Source organism: Macrobrachium nipponense, chromosome 1 (genome assembly GCF_015104395.2).
Source record: "Macrobrachium nipponense isolate FS-2020 chromosome 1, ASM1510439v2, whole genome shotgun sequence".
Lineage (NCBI taxonomy): Eukaryota > Metazoa > Arthropoda > Malacostraca > Decapoda > Palaemonidae > Macrobrachium > Macrobrachium nipponense.
This window is the reverse complement of record NC_087200.1, coordinates 144,198,716-144,217,543: the sequence shown is the minus strand read 5'-3', so window position 1 is coordinate 144,217,543 and position 18,828 is coordinate 144,198,716. Positions and strand designations below refer to the sequence as shown.

The 18,828-nt window shown below is 39.8% G+C and overlaps 1 protein-coding gene across 1 annotated transcript in view; it reads right to left on the bottom strand.

Annotated features, from left to right (window-relative positions):
* LOC135219705 (S-phase kinase-associated protein 2-like) overlaps positions 1-18,828 on the bottom strand; it is a 132,741-nt gene that overhangs the window by 22,955 nt on the left and 90,958 nt on the right. The window contains exon 7 of the mRNA XM_064256691.1: positions 17,189-17,351. Coding sequence (XP_064112761.1) covers positions 17,189-17,351 — 163 coding nt within the window. The remainder of the gene's footprint in view (positions 1-17,188; positions 17,352-18,828) is intronic.

Here is an 18,828-nt window from a genome sequence, read left to right as displayed (position 1 = left end):
TAACTCTTCCGAAAAAATCAGAAATTATTTTGTCAGATTGTCCTAACGCTTGCACAGTTTTATATTAGCCGTTAAATAAAGTTTTATATATGAAAATGTGTGAAATTTCATGTAGAATACAACAAAAAACAACTCATGGTTGTAGCTTTTATTAGTTTTCAAATATTTTCAAATAAATAACAATAAGTGCCAAAATTTCAACCTTCGGTCAACTTTGACCCGACCGAAATGGTCGAAAACTGCAATTGTAAGCTAAAACTCTTCCATTCTAGTAATATTCAATCATTTACCTTCATTTTGTAACAAACTGGAACTCTTTAGCACAATACTTTGATTTATGGTAGAGAGAAAAAAAAATCCTAGGCCAAGCGGTAACTGCCGAAAAAATCAGAATTTTTTTTGTCTGATTGTCGTAATGTTTGCACCGTTTTATATTAGCCGTTACATAAAGTTATACAGTAGACCCTTGACTCACGAACACAATCCGTTCCTAGACCTTGGTCGTGTTCGAAATTGTTCGTGACTCGGAGCTAATTTCCCCATAAGGTTTAATGGGAATAATATTAATTGGTTCTCGACCCCTACGAACCAATATATATTATGTATATTTTGCCTTATTTTACACAGATAATGTAAAAGTCAGTGTAAAAAACCTTAATATATCTAATAATATAAAATTTAAAAATGGTAAACTAACACTATAAAAACGTTTGTAAAGTGAACACTTACTATGACTGGCGAGACTTCTGGCTTGACGGACAAGAGAAGAGGAGGGTGGTGGGTGGGGAGGAGGTTATTGTGCGGAAGGAGACCCTTCCCCCATCCAGGTCGGGGAGATCTCGTTCCGGAAGATTCAATCTTCTAGGTTTTTTTTTGGTGAACTTTTAATCACAAACTTATCCAATGTCTGTTGCCTTTTCCTTCCTTGCATAACTCTTCTGAAATGGCTCATTAAATTTTCATTGAGCATATTCACGATCCTGTTCGTACAATTTTGTCCGGATGATACAATTCAGGAGCACTGGACATCATTCCACTTTTCCAATGCGGCTTTTATCACATCACTGCTGACATCTGTAACTTCCTCCCCAGCCTCCTCTTCGTCAGTTGATTGCTCCCGAGCAAGTTGCTCCTGCTGCTCTTTGTGGAGTTGAACAAGTTCGTCCGCAGTCAAATCTTCTGAATGTTCAGCGACCAATTCTTCAACATCTTCGTCGTTGACTTGTAGACCCATACTGTTGCCCATGGACACAATTTCTCGCACAATCTCTGCATCGAAGCCCTCAAAGTCACGGACAGTTACGCACTGGGGCCAAGTTTTTTTCCGCCACGCAGAATTTAATGTGCGGTACGTAAACTTCAGTCCATGCGTTATCAATGAGGGTTATGCAGTGAAAAACATTAAAGTGCTTCTTCCAAAATTCTTTTAAGGTTAATTTGTCTCTTCAGTTACACTGGAAGCATCTGGAGAAGAGCGCCTTCGTATATAATTTCTTAAAATTGCTTATGACTTGTTGGTCCATGGGCTGGAGAACAGAGGTCGTGTTGGGTGGAAGGAACTTGAACTGAATGAAGTCATGTTCACTGCAGTCAGCCAAGTACGAAGGGTGTGCCGGGGCATTATCCATGATCAGAAGGCACCGCAGGGGTAGCTTGTTCTCTGTTAGGTACTGACTCACGGTCGGCGCAAACACTTCATCAATCCACTCCATAAACAAGCTCCGTTGTCCACCCATGCTTTTGTATTGGCCCTCCACATTACAGGCAGTCTGGCCTTATTTACGTTGTGCTGCTTAAAGGCACGCGGGTTATTTGAATGGTAGACAAGTAGCGGCTTTAGTTTCAAGTCGCCACTTGCGTTTGAGCATAACAAAAGCGTAAGCCTGTCCTTCATTGGCTTGTGGCCTGGGAGCGCCTTCTCTTCTTGGGTGATAAATGTCCTGTTGGGCATCTTCTTCCAGAAGAGGCCCGTTTCATCACAATTGAAAATCTGTTGAGCGACATATCCTTCGGCCTCCACGAACTCGGCAAACTCGGTCACGAATGCCTCAGCAGCAGCCTTGTTTGCGCTAGCAGCCTCACCATGCCTAATTACAGAGTGAATTCCAGTTCTCTTCTTGAAGTTATCAAACCAACCCTTTACTAGCTTAAAATCATCTGGCGTGGCACTAGTAGAAGGAGTTTCCTTCAGCAAACTCTGATACACTTGCCGAGCTTTCTCACAGATGATCAGCTCGTTTACACTATCACCTGCCATCTGTTTCTCATGTACCCACTCCAAAATTATTTTTTCTGCCTCTTCGAAGGTTTGCGATCTCAGCTTGGTTAGTACTGTCACTCCCTTCGCAACATTTGCTTCTTTAATGGCATCCTTGTTTTTCGAAATTGTCGACTTGGCCATCTTGTACTCACTTGCGATATCGGTCACGTGAACACCACGTTCAAACTTTTCTATAATTTCTTTATTTCAATGGTTATCTTCCTCTGCACCCTCTTCTCACCATCACACTTCACTTTCTTACTTTCACCACCACTCTTCACTTTCTATGGGCCCATTATGAAGAAAATCACAAGTTTTAGCGCAAAAAATGCTAAGCGAATTGACGAACGTCTTGTACACAATGAGATGAGACAAAGAGCGATGCGTGGGTGACGCCGTGCGTGGGCGGCTGGAGGATGGCTGGTCCCATGGCAACTCAAAGCTCTCACGTTGTGCTGGGCGATTTCGCGCATTTTTCAAATGTTTGTGTCTAAAATTAGTTTGTGAAACAAAGTGAATTGTTATTTTCCAGAAATTTCCAGCATTTTTCAAATGTTCATGTCTCAAAATTAGTTCATGACCCAAACAGAATTTTTATTTTCCGCATTTTTTTTTGTTCATATCTCAAAGTTAGTTCGTAAGTCAAGGGTGAAATTTTACCTATAATTTTGGTCGGGGATCGAGTTGTACGTGGGTCAATGCGTTCGTGAGTCAAGGGTCTACTATATGTGAAAATGTGCGCAGTTTCATGTAGAATACAACAAAAAACAACCCATGGCTGTAGCTTTTATCAATTTTGAAATATTTTCATATAAATAACGATAAGTGCCAAAATTTATCGTTGGAAAATCCAGTGAATAGGCGAATTTCCTGCAAATAATGGGTAGATATGCTCCAGAGAGAAATCCGTGAATCTGTAGAATGCGAATACAGGGAGGCCCACTGTATCAGTAATATAATGATAAAAAGCATTGTCAGAACTTGCCTAGTAGTAGGCTATGTCAGAAACTAGTTCTGTGTATAATATAACTGAAAATAATGCTATTAGTCAAAATAAAGATAATAACATGTTCTACAACGAAATCGTTTAATGACGTAGTCGCTGGAATGGAACCCGTTGTTAAATGAGGAGTACCTGTATAATGAAAAGGAATATATATATATATATATATATATACAGGCGGTCCCCGGGTTACGACGGGGGTTCCGTTCTTAAGACGCGTCGTAACCCGAAAATCGTCGTAAGCCGGAACGACGTTCTTGAAAACATGTCCACAGGGAAAATTTCACTACTAATTTGCAATTTTTCTTAGGGCCGTATCTCTAAAATTATCACTAATTTACTCTTTTTTCATGTGCAACACTGTGTATTCACAAATACTGTATATTTTCATTAAAAATACAAGAGAGAGAGAGAGAGAGGAGGAGAGAGAGAGAGAGAGAGAGAGATAGAGAAATAACTCCTTAGGTTTCAAAGATTGAAATGGAATGTCTGTAGGCAACTTTTTCCCCCTCCCATAAATACATATATTTCTCCAGAGAAGAGAGAAAGAGAGGACTGTGCAATTATGTTTGTCTGTCTATCAATTCTTTTGCTGAGAGCGAGAGAGATAAAAGGAAGAAATAGAAACACCAAATGTATGACAAGTATCTTGTGGAGAGAGAGAGAGAGAGAGAGAGAGAGAGAGAGAGAGAGAGAGAGAGAGAGAGAGAGAGAGAGAGAGAGAGAGAGAGAGAGAGAGAGAGAGAGAGAGTTGTTTAAAAGAGAGAAATGGAATGATTATTGTATTTAAAATACTCAGATATGAATTTTGTACTTGTATTATTATTGGAAAATATTAATGATAAACTTATTACATACACGTCCATGAAAATGATCTCATCTCAGTAAGAGAGAGAGAGAGAGAGATTACATAAAACCATTAAATTCGTTGACCATTGTATGGCATTGTTAAGCTTGAGTGTCACTCGAGTTGAGGTGGGGAATTGATACAGAAAAAGACAAAGGGAAGAATTTTCTTTTGAAATTATTTTATCGTATTATTACTATTTCTATTATTATTATTATTATTAGTATTATTTGAAAATATAATAAACACGTGCATCTACCATAAAAAATTCTCTCATCTAGTAAGAAAGAGGAATTATCCTTACAAGTGAAATGGAAAGGTCATTTTCATCTCTAAAATACGACCATTATGAATTTTGTAATTAGTTTTATTATTATTATTATTATTATTATTATTAAATAACTGAAAGTTATCAATAAACATTTTACATACCAGTACCATTAAAAAATCTTTCATTTCGGTAAGACGAGAGAGAGTGTTTATCTCTCTTTGTTTCTAACGCTTCCAGTCGCGAGAGAGGAGGGCGTTACCACTATGACTCATTATTACCTTGTGTGGCAAAAGAGAGAGAGAGAGAGAGAGAGAGAGAGAGAGTTAACCTTAATTAAAAGTGACATGGATAGATTAGTACGTATTGTATTTCTTTAAAATACTATCACATATGAATTTTGTAATTACAGTTATTATTATTCTATTATTATTATTTGAAAGTATTAAAAACAAATAGTACAAGTACATAAAAAATCTTGAGTCTCAGTAAATGAGAGAGAGAGAGAGAGGAGAGAGAGAGAGAGAGAGAGAGAGAGAGAGAGAGAGAGAGAGAGAGGGGGGGGGGGGAAATGTCAGGACCACTCATTGCAACACCGCAGCTCTCCCCCAACTCTCCCCAGCTCTTCCCCCGTTTTGGCTGTCACAGAACATGATATATCTCGACAGTTTTAGTACCTGGAAAGGTTACAGAAAAGACTGGGATTTCCTTCATTCTTCGATAATTTTTAAATATAAGCTAAAATCTTACTAATTCACTATGGTGTTTTCTTTAATGAATTTATATTATTGCACTGTATAAATTAATATTAATATTTGAAAATAGTAAATCATTTATTTATCATACTAAAAAAACATACATCTTTGTAGTATAGAGAGAGAGAGAGAGAAAATTATAGTGATTATTTTCTTGGAAAATACAAAAGAGAGAGAGAGAGAGATAGAGAGAGATAGAGAGAGAGAGAGAGAGAGAGAGTGAGAGAGAGAGAGAGAGAGAGAAACTGTGCTAAACTATAAAGGATTCTTATCTTATCATAATATGTGTTTTTTTAAAAGCATCGTAAACTCAGAGCGTCGGAAGCGTCAGCGTCGTAACCTCGGAACAAGCGTCGTAACCCAGGGCGGATTTTTCAATGAATATTTAAGAAAACGCGTCGTAACCTCGGAACGTCGTAAGCCGGACCGTCGTAACCCGGGGACCGCCTGTATATATATATATATAAATATATATATATATAATAATAATAATAATAATAATAATAACAATAATAATAATAATATATATATATATTCTTTAAATATTCCCCTTGAGAAGACTATCAAGACAAACCTTTTGATCAAAACAATAAGACATTTGGCATGCACGAATTCCTTGCCCTTAGTATGCTCGACTTATACAGTTGGGCCTCGATAATAGCAGGGGATAAGGCCCAAAACCCCCCATGATAAGTAAATACCTTCGTTATCTTGGTACTTCCCTCAAAAATTGCTTAAAACTGCCTACTTTAATAGTTAACCCACCCAAGACCTCTATTCCAATGTTTATAACTGCCTACTTTAGTTCAGACATCAAATATGTCTTCAACAATCACCTTAAACTAAATTCAAGACAGTTTCAAAGTTATTTTACAACATTAGCCTTAAAAATATATGTAGTGTATGTACTACTGTACATATGTAGCCTACTAGCCTATGGATTACAGCTAGAAGCCTACATACGCATGTGCTATTACGTACTCACGTGGGCCTCTTTCGTTTTATAAGGAAAGAGAGAGAAGTAAGAAAAATATCAAAATTATGTAAATCACATGGGTAATCACCAACGATCTATGTTGATAAAGATGTTGATGATTTTGCAGTGCAATCGGATGAATAATAAAGATAATCCTACCAGCAGCATGCAGCAAAACTTCTCTTCCCTTCTTCACAATACATTAATATATTTCACGTAATAACCTTCATCTGACGTTTAGGCTTCTTTCCCATAAGAGTAAAAGAATCAGGGCTTTTGGATGCCACATAATTAACTCATTTATATGGATACAATTTAAAGACCGCGGTGAACACGACTTCAATAGCATAAAAAAAAATGTGGGTAGGCCAGTGTTGCCAAATGGGAATGGCAATTTCTTGCTAGATTTTGTTCCATAAAGTGGTAAAATATTCACATCATACGCAACAATGCCATCCAGCCAATTCCAACCGATTGCTCTCTTTTTCGATTCAAACATGTTTCTTACATACACAGTGTACTTGTACATTACCTAACATGATCCCTAATAATTTTCGAAACATATTCTATTCAATTCCTGAAAATGGTTTTGCAAGATTCTTTTTTTTTCTTACTTTTGTTCTTTTTTCTTACATAATATATCAAACATAGTAGAATAAAAGAAATATTCAACTTAACATTACAAAGATTTGATGCCAAAATATGTATGCTAGATGTATTTAAAGACAAATGCAAGTTTTCCTGCCAGATGCTGGATTGAAAATTTTCTTGGTAATTACCTCAAGAAAATGAAAGCTAGCATTAAAAATGCGAAACAGATTCGTGTTAGTAGTACAAATGATAGTTACTGTATCCTTAAAAATATCAAAATAAACGAAGTCGCAAAGCCGATTCTATTCATGATTTTCTAAACACGTAACCTAAAAGGAAAACTTTATTTTGTTTGTTTCATCATGCCACAAACCCCTGACAATGCAGAGTACATATGATCATTCTAAACTATTATTTACTACCAGAATAACAATGATATTGTGTATTGAAAATTAATGTTACGTATATTCCCAAACATTATTACTACCATGACTAGTACTATTACAATTTCGAAAGATAATCTTGCTGTGAACGCTACCATAATTTGATTTTCATATACATGCATACATTTTGTCAGCTGGCTGGCTTCGCATAGATAAAAGTTGATTTCACTGATATGAAATTATTCCACGAATAGCATTTTTATTATGAAGATATGACGATAACATGAGAGAGATTTGTTTGTTTGTATGGTGTTTTTACGCTGCATGGAACCAGTGGTTATTCAGCAATGAGAGAGAGAGAGAGAGAGAGAGAGAGAGAGAGAGAGAGAGAGAGAGAGAGAGAGAGAGAGAGAGAGAGAGAGAGAGAGATTCTTTCTTCAAATCTCCATTAAATGAAGAATGAGTAAAAATGTATTTTATTTTAACCTTTGGAAACCACCACTGAATATCGGCAGTGACAACTTAAACACAACTCAATAAACGCTCGATAGTTATGGCAGATAACGTCAGCAATCAGCTGTTTCTCTAGAGAGAGAGAGAGAGAGAGAGAGAGAGAGAGAGAGAGAGAGAGAGAGAGAGAGAGAGAGAGAGAGAGAGAGTCTCTTGCCTGATTTGGTTGTAACATTGACAGATATCCATTAGCGAAAATTGAAAAATAGTTGTGTATTGAGAATAATGATTACTTTAATAAAAATGATATTGTTATGAATACAATAAAGTTTCATACATACTTACCTGGCAGATATATACATAGCTAAGACTCCGTCGTCCCCGACAGAAATTCAAATTTCGCGCCACTCGCTACAGGTAGGTCAGGTGATCTACCGGCCTGCCCTGGGCGGCAGGACTAGGAACCATCCCCGTTTTCTATCATATTTTCTCTCTTCCACCTGTCTCCTGCGGGGAGGCTGGGTGGGCCTTTAATTGTATATATCTGCCAGGTAAGTATGTATGAAACTTTATTGTAACATAACAATATCATTTTCATACAATCAACTTACCTGTCAGATATATACATAGCTGATTGGCACCCTTCTGGTGGAGGGTAAGAGACAGCTACTATATGAATAGACAGGTAAACAACATATGTTGTAGTATAAATAAAACCTTGGTTCCTACCTTATAGGTGGTAGACTTCGTGGGTGTTTGCCCAGTAGTCTGCATCACCTCAAGAAACTTTAGCGAGATATATGATCTATGGCCAAGAGTTCTTGTGGGTCTGCCGATGGGGTCTTATCCACTTACTCGGCAGAGCCTAAAAGGACTTTGTCAATGGGTGCTGATCCACTTATATGACAATACACTTATGAAGGAGCACACAACCAATCCCGACCACCTGATCCTAACCATATGTTAGAACTAAGGATTGTTACGAGTTATCCCCGAACTCGTCACAACAACCGTAACTCAAAACCACTACGCACACATACATAATTTTCAAAAAAAATTATACTCATCTAATTGGAAATGACAAGCGTCTCTTACTGAACAAAACAGACGGCCGCCCGTGCGAGCCTAAGTCCTCCATTGTTCGAAGAGACTCTCGAACATATCCAAAAAGAAGAAAAGTATATACATTTTAAGGATTGGTGTCGGCTCCCGTACCCAGAATCGTATCCGCCGATACGAAAGGACCTAGAGAAAAACACTTCTCATATGTCACACGAACGTCTTTCAAGTAATGAGATGCAAATACTGAGTTGCATCTGCAAAATGTCGTATCTATATGTTTTTAAGTGACATATTCTTATAAAAACGAGAGAGACGTCGCTTACAGCTCTTACTTCATGAGCTTTTACTCTCAGTAGTTGTAACTGTTCGTCAGGACAGACCTTATGAGCGTCCGTAATGACGTTTCTTACAACGAAATGCCAGAGCATTCTTGGACATTCAGTCTTGTGGGGTCTTTTACCGCGCACCAAAGACCTTGTCTAGAGCCTCCCAACTGACGCTTTCTCTGAAGGTAGAACTTCAGCGCTCTAACAGGGCATAGAGACCTCTCTGCTTCTCTGCCTACGAGACTCGACATTCCTTTGACTTCGAATGACTTAGGCCAGGGATTCATGGAATTCTCGTTTTTCGCTAAAAACAGGGTCTTAAACGAGCAAATAGCCGAGTCTCCCTTGAATCCTACTTTATCCTGCAGAGCTTGTAATTCACTAATTCTCTTTGCCGTAGCTAAAGATAATAGGAATAGGCATTTTCTAGTTATGTCTCTAAACGATGCCAGATGAGGAGGTTCGAATCTATCCGATGACAGATATTTGAGGACTACGTCCAGGTTCCAGTTCGGAGGTACTGGTTCCTTAGACTTTGAAGTCTCAAAAGATCTTATGAGATCGTGGAGATCTTTTGTTATTTGCCAGATCTAATCCTCTGTTCCTGAATACAGCCGAGAGCATACTTCTGTATCCCTTTATTGTGGATACGGCTAGATGAGATTTTTCTCTCAGGAATAGCAGGAAATCAGCAATTTCCGCTATAGAGGTAGTGGAGGAGGACAACTTCTTGGATCTACACCACCTTCTAAATACCTCCCACTTCGATTGGTATACTTTCATAGTGGAGGTTCTGCGTGCTCTCGCGATCGCGCTTGCCACTTCGCGAGAAAAGCCTCTCGCTCTGACAAGTCTTTCGATAGTCGAAAGGCAGTCAGAGCGAGAGCGGAGAGGTTTTGATGGTACCTCTGAAGTGTGGTTGTCTGAGAAGATCCGTCCTTCTTGGTAGGGATCTTGGAAAGTCTACGATCCACTCTACCACCTCCGTGAACCATTCCTGGGCCGGCCAAAAGGGGGCTATTAACGTCATCCTCGTTCTCCTTTGACGCCACAAACTTCTTCATTACTAACCCCAGGATCTTGAATGGGGGAAAAGCATAAACGTCTACTCGAGACCAGTTTAGCAGGAAGGCGTCCACCATAAGTGCTCTTGGATCTTCCACGACCGAGCAAAACACTGGGAGCCTTTTTGAAATGAATGTTGCGAAGAGATCCACATGAGGAGTTCCCCACAGAGACCAGAGATCGAGACACACTTCCTCGTGTAGTGTCCATTCTATATGAAGGACCTGGTTCCTACCTGACTGAGCCTGTCCGCCCTCACATTCCTTACTACCCTGTACGAACCTTGTCAGCAGGGAGATGTTCCTGTGAGACGTCCAAAGTAATAGATCTCTCGTGAGCTCGTAAAGGAACGAGGAGTGCGTCCCTCCCTGTTTCCGAATGTAGGCAAGTGCGGTGGTGTTGTCCACGTTTACTTGCACTACCCTGTTTGACACCAGCGGTTCTAGGCTCTTCAAGGCCAGATGTACGGCGAAGAGCTCTTTGCAGTTTATGTGCCAAGACACCTGTGCTGGTTGCCAGGTGCCTGACACTTCCTCCGAGCCGCCTAATGTCGCTCCCCAACCTCTCTCCGACGCAGTCGGAGAACAACACTAGGTCTGGGTTCTGTGTTCTTAGAGAGATCCCTTTGTTCTCTTCCAGAGGGAGCAAACCACCATTGTAGGTGTGACTTTATCTCCACTGGAATGGGAAAAACGTCCGACAGTTGTCCGGTTTTCCAGCTCCAAGACCTCTTGAGGAAGAATTGAAGCGGACGTACATGCAGTCTTCCTAGAGGGACGAATTGTTGTAGCGAGGAAAGCGTCCCCAGAAGGCTCAACCATTCCCTTTCGCTGACGTTGTTGCTTCTCTAAGAAGAGAGAGACTATTCGCAAACCTTTTGCGATTCTCTCTTGCGAAGGAAAAACTTGAAAACCCCGAGAATCCATCCGAATCCCTAGATAGACTAGGTCTTGTCTGGGGTCAACTGAGACTTCTCGAGGTTCACAAGCAATCCCAACGCTTTGATTAAATCGAGAGTTAACTTTAGGTCCTCCAAGCACTGTCTCTCCGATCTGGCCCTGATGAGCCAGTCGTCCAGATACATAGAGACATTCACTCCTTTGAGGTGAAGAAACCTCGCCACATTCTTCATCAGGCTTGTGAAGACCTGAGGAGCTGTGGACAGGCCGAAACACAAGGCTCTGAACTGAAAGATCCTTCCCCCCGTCATGAAACGGAGGTACTTCTTTGATGAAGGGTGGATCGGGACGTGAAAGTAGGCGTCCTGGAGATCTAAAGACACCATCCAATCTCCCTGACGTAATGACGCCATGACTGAAGCAGAAGTCTCCATGGAGAACTTCTCCTTCTGAACAAATTTGTTCAGAGAGCTGACGTCCAGTACTGGTCTCCAGCCTCCCGAGGCTTTCGCCACCAGAAAAAGGCGATTGTAAAACCCCGGGGAGCGTTGATCCCGTACCAATTCTATCGCTCTCTGTCCCACATTTGCTCCACCATCAATCGAAGAGTATCCCTCAGCACAGGATCCTTGTATTTGGCTGATAGTTCCCTTGGTATTGACGTTAAGGGAGGAGTGTTCAGGAAAAGGGATACGATATCCCTTCCTTAAGATCGCCAACGCTGACGCGTCTGCATTTATCAGTGTCCAGGCTTCCACAAATCCAGGAGCCTGGCACCTACTGGTGCTTGGAGGAGAGAATCTTCATTTTCCTTTCTTAAAGAGACGAAAAGCAGATCTACTCTTCTCTGGAGCCTTCCTCCTTGTGGAAGGTCTGGAGGTCGGAAACCCCTCGAAAGGGCTGCACCGTTGCACTGGGTCCTTTCTTGTCCGATGCAGCACTGGGTCCTTTCTTGTCCGATGCAGCAACAGGTTTCTTCTTTCTTGCTGACTGCGTCAGCAGATCCTGAGTTGCCTTCTCAGTTAAAGAATGCGCAATGTCCTTTACTAACTGAGAAGGGAACAAAAGTCAGATAGAGGCGCATATAGAAGTGCTGCTCTCTGAGCATGTGAGACTGCCTTAGTAAGAAGGCGCCATATACAGTCCTTTTCTTTAAAAGACCTGCTCCAAACAAAGAGGTTATTTCAAAAGATCCATCCTGTACCGCCTTGTCAATACAAGACAATATGCATAAAAGGGCTTCAGGTTCGATTCCTTCCGAATCATGTGCTTTCTTGGACATCACCCCAAGACCAATCTAAGAAGTTAAAAACTTCCAATACACGAAAGAGTCCTTGAGGAGATGATCCAGTTCCGAAATACCCCATGTAATCCGTGCAGAATTGAGACTTGGACGCCTTGAAGCGTCAACCAAAGTCGAAAATCTGTTTTCGGTTGTAGAAGGGAGAGCAATACCCATATTCTCTCCCGTCTGATACCAAACGCCTCTTTTCCCAGCCAATCTTGCTGGAGGCATACAGAAGACTGTCCTTACTAAGTCTTTCTTAGACTTCATCCAAGAGTCTAAGGAATGTAAAGCTCTTTTCATCGATATGGTAGGTTTCATTTTGAGAAAAGACGAAGGATTCTTCGTCTTAGTACTGGAAAAGAGCGAGCGCGGAGAAGGAGGAGCGGCAGGAGTCAACTCGTCTCCGTACTCCTCCAGCAGTAGGGTAGTCAACACCTTATAGTTAGAGAGACCTTCTCTTCCACTATATTCGTCATCCGAGTTTTCCTCTAACTCGGGATCCACATGCTTCTCCGCTCTCCTTTCGAAGTTCGTTCGTCTTCTTGAGGAGACAAACTCCTAATAGGAGAGGGGCTAAGGGAATGATACTCCTTCCTCTTTCCCGCTCTAATAGTCCGTTTGAAGGGCGGTCATAGGCTTCGGCTTCTCTAGAAGTTTTAGAAGACGCTTCCCGCTTACATGACGCTTCCCGTTCGGCAAGCGTCATGGATGACGTCTTTTGCTGACGTCTCGATGACGCTTCGCGCTTGGAAGACGCTCCGCACTCGAAAGGCGTCCTACTTGGCGTCATAATCTTGGACGGAGCGTCATGTCTATGCTCCTTTTCCAATGACGCTTCGCGTCTAAAAGACGTCTTACGTCTCTCTGGAGTTACGACACTCTCGTAAGCACCTGTTCTCGCTCTCGAACTAGACGTTTCTGTAAGACGTTTAGCCGTTTCCCGTCTGTATGACGCTTCTCGTTGAACAGGTGAGAGAGGACGAGACTTCTTAATTGGAAGCGTCACGTCCTTCCGACGTGGCGCTAAAACTCCCACTAAAGATGACAGTTGCTCTTGAAACTGCCATGATGATCTTTCTTGACGCTTCTCCCACGTCCAGTGCATGACGTCTTTCGTCATCACTCGGGGGAGAAGAAGGAAAGGGTACTTCCGCGTACACGTCAGGTGACGCTGACGTCCCCTTCGCTTTCTTGCTAGAAGACGGAGCGTCATCTGAGAAACGCTCTGGACTAGAATCAATGTCAGGCTTCATATGACGCTTCAGCGGTCTCGACAAGTTCGATTCCTTCCACCCTCGTTTAGGTGAGGGAGAGGGAGATGACGAGAAACACTCGCGAATGACGCTCTAAAGCGCCCTTGAGCCGCCTGCCACGAAGCAGAGCTAGCTGAAGGGACGTCTGACCGTTGGGGATTCCCCACAACCTCCTTAAGGCTTTCGACTTTCCTTCTCCTCTGGGCTTGTGAGCTTGGAAGAGGTCTAGGCCTGGGAGCGTCGCAGGGACGATCAAACGCCCCCTCCACAACACTGGGAGAACAACTCACTTCACAGTAATGTTCACTTTCACTAGCTTACCTTTGAAGTCCGCCATCTTGGACTTCATGTCTCTAATTGTAGCTTTCAGATTGCGATTTCCGATGCCGAATCCGAAAAAGCACTCTGAGAATGAGATACATAGGGAGAATACTACTCAGTAGGATTAGAATTATCAGTAAAAGGCTCAATAGGCCTTGAACTCACACCTTTCAATCGTCTAATTCTATCCCTCTCTAACTTCTTCAAATAAGAAGTCAAAGTCTTCCACTCTTCTGCATTCAATCCCTCGCATTCCTTACAAGTATTGATAGCAGAACACTGAAACCCCCTACATTTACGGCATACAGTGTGAGGATCAACCGAAGCTTTCGGTATCCTCACCCTGCAGCCTACATTCACACACATTCTCACACTCACATTAGAATCAGACATACTGAGAAAAATCCAAAAGAGTTATTCCAAAAACAGTCCACAGTAGCGAATGCCAAAACACGATCCAAATACGTCACCAAAAAGCCGAAAAACGTTGATCAAATGTTGAAAAATGAATCTAAGTCAGGAGGTAATAACAACAATGTTGATACCACCGGCGACAGAGAAAATATGATAGAAAACGGGGATGGTTCCTAGTCCTGCCGCCCAGGGCAGGCCGGTAGATCACCTGACCTACCTGTAGCGAGTGGCGCGAAATTTGAATTTCTGTCGGGACGACGGAGTCTTAGCTATGTATATATCTGACAGGTAAGTTGATTGTATGAAACTATTGTTTTACTGTGTCTAATCATATTACATGTATTATTACCATATTATAGTATTATGATATGAAAATAGCGATCTACCATTTACATTCTTAAAATAATCAACTGATGTCGTTTTACCAATAGCATCGCTGTTTTTAGTTGCTGAATGGAACTTAATTCAGAGATATGCCTATAATATATAAGGTGAGAATGGTTTTATTACCTTTATTGTCAGTTAACATCATAATGTGAATCTATTCATGTATGTTGGTAGTTATCGCACTGCAACTAGGTTTAGCCTACCAATGAACGTCATACATATACCTTGAATAGGCTATTTATTATGAAGATATGCCAATAATAGACAAGGTGCGAATAGTTTTATTACTTTTATTGTCAGTTAATATCATGTGAGTTGTTTCATGTATGTTGGTGATTATCGGACCGCGGTCGAGGCTTAGCCTACCTATAAACATCGCATATGCAACACGTTTGTCCCGCGATGCTGTGATTCATACCAGCGATATAGCATGAGAAGCGGTCCAAGAAAAAACCTGTGAATGACTGATTACGTGATACTGATCCGTGATTAAGCGATGCCCCACTGTACTATAATGTACTGTACAGTAAATTTTATAGTACTATACTGCATAAATATAATTTTACTTATTGCGCTATTGCGGGATTACGGCGCCATTTGATTGGTCTAGGGTGCTGTTAAAGGGTCTAGAATTTCGGAAGGTGTGCGGCGGCCATAGGCTTTAAAATCGCTTAGCATCGAAAATCACTTGGTGTCGGCAGCCGGGAATGGAACCCCTGCCACTAACCGAGGGCCGCCTGTAGTCATAATAAAGAGAATAACATGCTTAACCACAAATTCTTTTAATGATGTGGTCTAGAACGGAACCCTGTCATTAAACAAGGAGTCTATGCATTCATCATCTAAAAATCGGGTCATTAGAGAATACAACAGTACATATTCTTTTATTACACTATTCGGACAAGGAATGTTCATTTTTACCAACACTCGTTAAAATTGTGTATCATATACAAAAATCTCTCAATTCATATCAAACATTATTGAGACTTGTACATAGATAATTCAATAAAGATTAGTTCGTAGAGAACGCAAAATCTAATTTGTTACGTTAATCGGTAAATTAGGTACTGAGCACAAAATTTCAGTTTTCACACTATTCAGAAAATTAAAGCCAGCCTTTACCAATCAAATGATCCAAATCTATCATATATAATTTGAAACTCTATGTATTCATTACCAAAGAGAATAGGTCCGGTAGCGAAGCATAAGTTATTACTCTATTCGGAAACAGCATGAAATGAATACATTACAGTTGACCCCTGCTATTCCTGGACTCTGGATTCAGACTCATGTATGTGCAGATTTCTGTATGGACTTTAAACACATTATATGTGGGAAATTTGTGTAATTGCAGTAATTTTCTGAGAAATATCCACAAATTACTGAATTTTAATAACAATTTCATGATTAAATGCACTTTTTGTGATAAAACTATAAAAAAAAATCCAGGTATAACCATTTTTGGTGGGATTTTCTTGAGTCTGAACTAATAAACTAGGCAGTTTTAAGCATTTTTATATGGGTTCTAAGTATTCACAGGAGAGCTAAGTAATTATTTGGTAGGCTACTTATATATGTAAAACCTAAGAGTGTCTTGTAAAAGAGGCCCAAAGAGGGGGTGTAAATGGTCCCTTCCAACTTCCCCTTGGAAGGTAGGGAGAATTTTTAGAAGCTTGTTTTACTTACACTATGTGCATTTGCATGTCTTCCTCTTTCCATCGTTGTGTTTTTTCTTAAATTGGCTGACCTCAAAGTTTGCCCGGTCTGGGGAGCTGCATATATTGATTTTTAGCCCAGCTATTAAGGGTTAATACCCATCAGTCAAATAAGTGTAACAATTTAAGAGATGGATACAATTACTTAACTGGCACTCTTTATAAACTGACAAGCAATATTATCAAGCAGAAAGCTTTATCTGTTTTATTATAAGATTCAATCCTCATAACCTGTCATCTGCTTGAAATGATAGGCTTTAGGAATGGTAAAAAATTGCTTTTTTTTCACTTTTATATGCCTACTAATTCACAGTGAGGAGAAAGTAGCAGTGCTACACTTAAACCTTATACAAATATATTTTGTGAAGACTTGAATACCCCAGTGCAAATGTTGACCCCTATCTAGAGAAATTATTTTCATACTCTAAAACAGATAAAATTGCTTTGTACCAAAATGTCTGGGTTGATCTGGAAACTCCCCAAGTTATTTGTGATAGCTTTCTCAAGGTTTAACACGTTGCTTTCTTAAGGTTTAACAGATTTTCATCATGCCTTTTAGGTATGCTACGTTTGCTTTCCCGCTCATGTCTGGGCAATATGCATTTTGTTTCTTCTCATTTTTAGTTCAAGACTGACAATCAACTGTTTGACTTGACATAATTGAAATGGAGTTTTTATTTTATAACAGCATCACCTGGGATTGCCTGGAGGGCTTGTTAATAAATATATCAAATCTTATTATAAAAATTACAACTCCTTTTATTAAAGCTTTACAACTGAATAATCTGAAAACGCTGAAGATTCAGAAAAGTCTCCTGAATGCAGTTTCCAAAACATGATATTTGAAAATTTCAGGCCAGGTGTTCTAATGAAACACAGAATCAAGTCTTCAAAGGGAATAAGCAATGTAAATGTTTTGACTTACATATATGCATCTGGCTGTATTGTATAGCAGCGTGAAAAGGCTAAGTATTCAACACTGCGTAGCTGACTAATGATGGTTGTGACTGCAGCTGCAGTGAGTTGCGTCCCATCACTCACATCAAGTTCCACAAGTCCTGGAGCTTGATCCGCTAATAACTTTATATCTGAAAGATAAAAAGCAAAGTACAATTAGGTATTGGTTTAGAGTAAGCTTTGGTAAAATCACAAATTTCTGAGGAACAGCTGCATTTTTCTACATACATCAACCTAGTCTTTTGTGTGGATTGCATTTGGTGCAAGCTAGTCCAGTCCTTGAAGCTTGGTAATAAAGAAGTTAAATAGCGGTAGATGAGTAGAGGGTGAGGGACCAACTAACTCACTCAGTATGCAGCACCAGTTCTTCCTTCAGCATCAAGGACAAAAGCAGGATTGGTTAGAGATGGGATTATTATCTAAGACTTCAGGTTTCTGTATGCAAACTTTAAAAAATTGTGGTTTGTTCCAACTAGGATACTAACGTTTCTTCATCTTTTATATGACAATTCACTCCTTATGATAATTTCACCTTTAACCAACCCTGCTTTTGTCTATGATGCTGAAGGTAAAAATGAGGTGTTGCATACCGAGTTAGTAGTTGGCCCCTTGGCCCTTACTCATTTATCACTGTTTGAAGTACTACTGTGTTACCAGGCATTAACAACCAGACTAGCTTACACACTAGGTAATATGTAAAAGAAAGAGGTTGTATCCTTGTAAGAATAATTTTCATATACAAGTTATTCATAATTCCTGCTGGATATGATATTATAGTACATTTCCTTTAGTAATAGATAGTAAAAAAAATGTATGCAAATGAAAGAAAAATAACTGTTAACACCGTGAAAGAAAAATAACTCTTAACATCATAGTAAAAAAATGCATCATGTTTTCTATGAGAGAGAAAATAAAGAAACAAACTAGTACACAATAACCAAAATCTTTTATATCTTAAAATCTTCTTAATAAAATTATAAGAAATTCAAAATGAGTTTATTACTGTTCTAGTAGAGAAAACCAGATTAATTTTGGTGTATTTGTAAAGAGTAGGATACCCCAATTCTGATATCAGGAATACTCCAATATAGTACAGTAGTGCCTCAGGATACGAAATTAATCCATTCTGAAGTGGCTTTGTTACCTGATTTCTTTGTATCTTGAACCACGTTTTACATGTAAATTGCCTAATTCGTTCCAAGCCCTACAAAAACACCACAGTAAATTTTATAATAAAGCTAAATTGACCAATAAACAATGAAATACAACAATTTGGACCATTCAATACCTAACATAAACTATACTATACCTGTAAATAAAGTGTACAGGCAGTCCCCGGGTTACGACGGGACGCGTCGTAACCCGAAAATCGTCGTAAGCCGGAACGACGTTGTTGAAAAAATATCCACAAGGAAAATGTCACTAATTTGCAATTTTTCTTAGGGCCGTATCTCTAAAATTATCACTAATTTACTTTTTTCATGTGCAACACTGTGTATTCACAAATTACTGTATACTATTTTCATTAAAATACAAGAGAGAGAGAGAGATCACACAAAACCATTAAATTTGTTGACCACTGTATGGCATTGTTACTGTTGACCACTG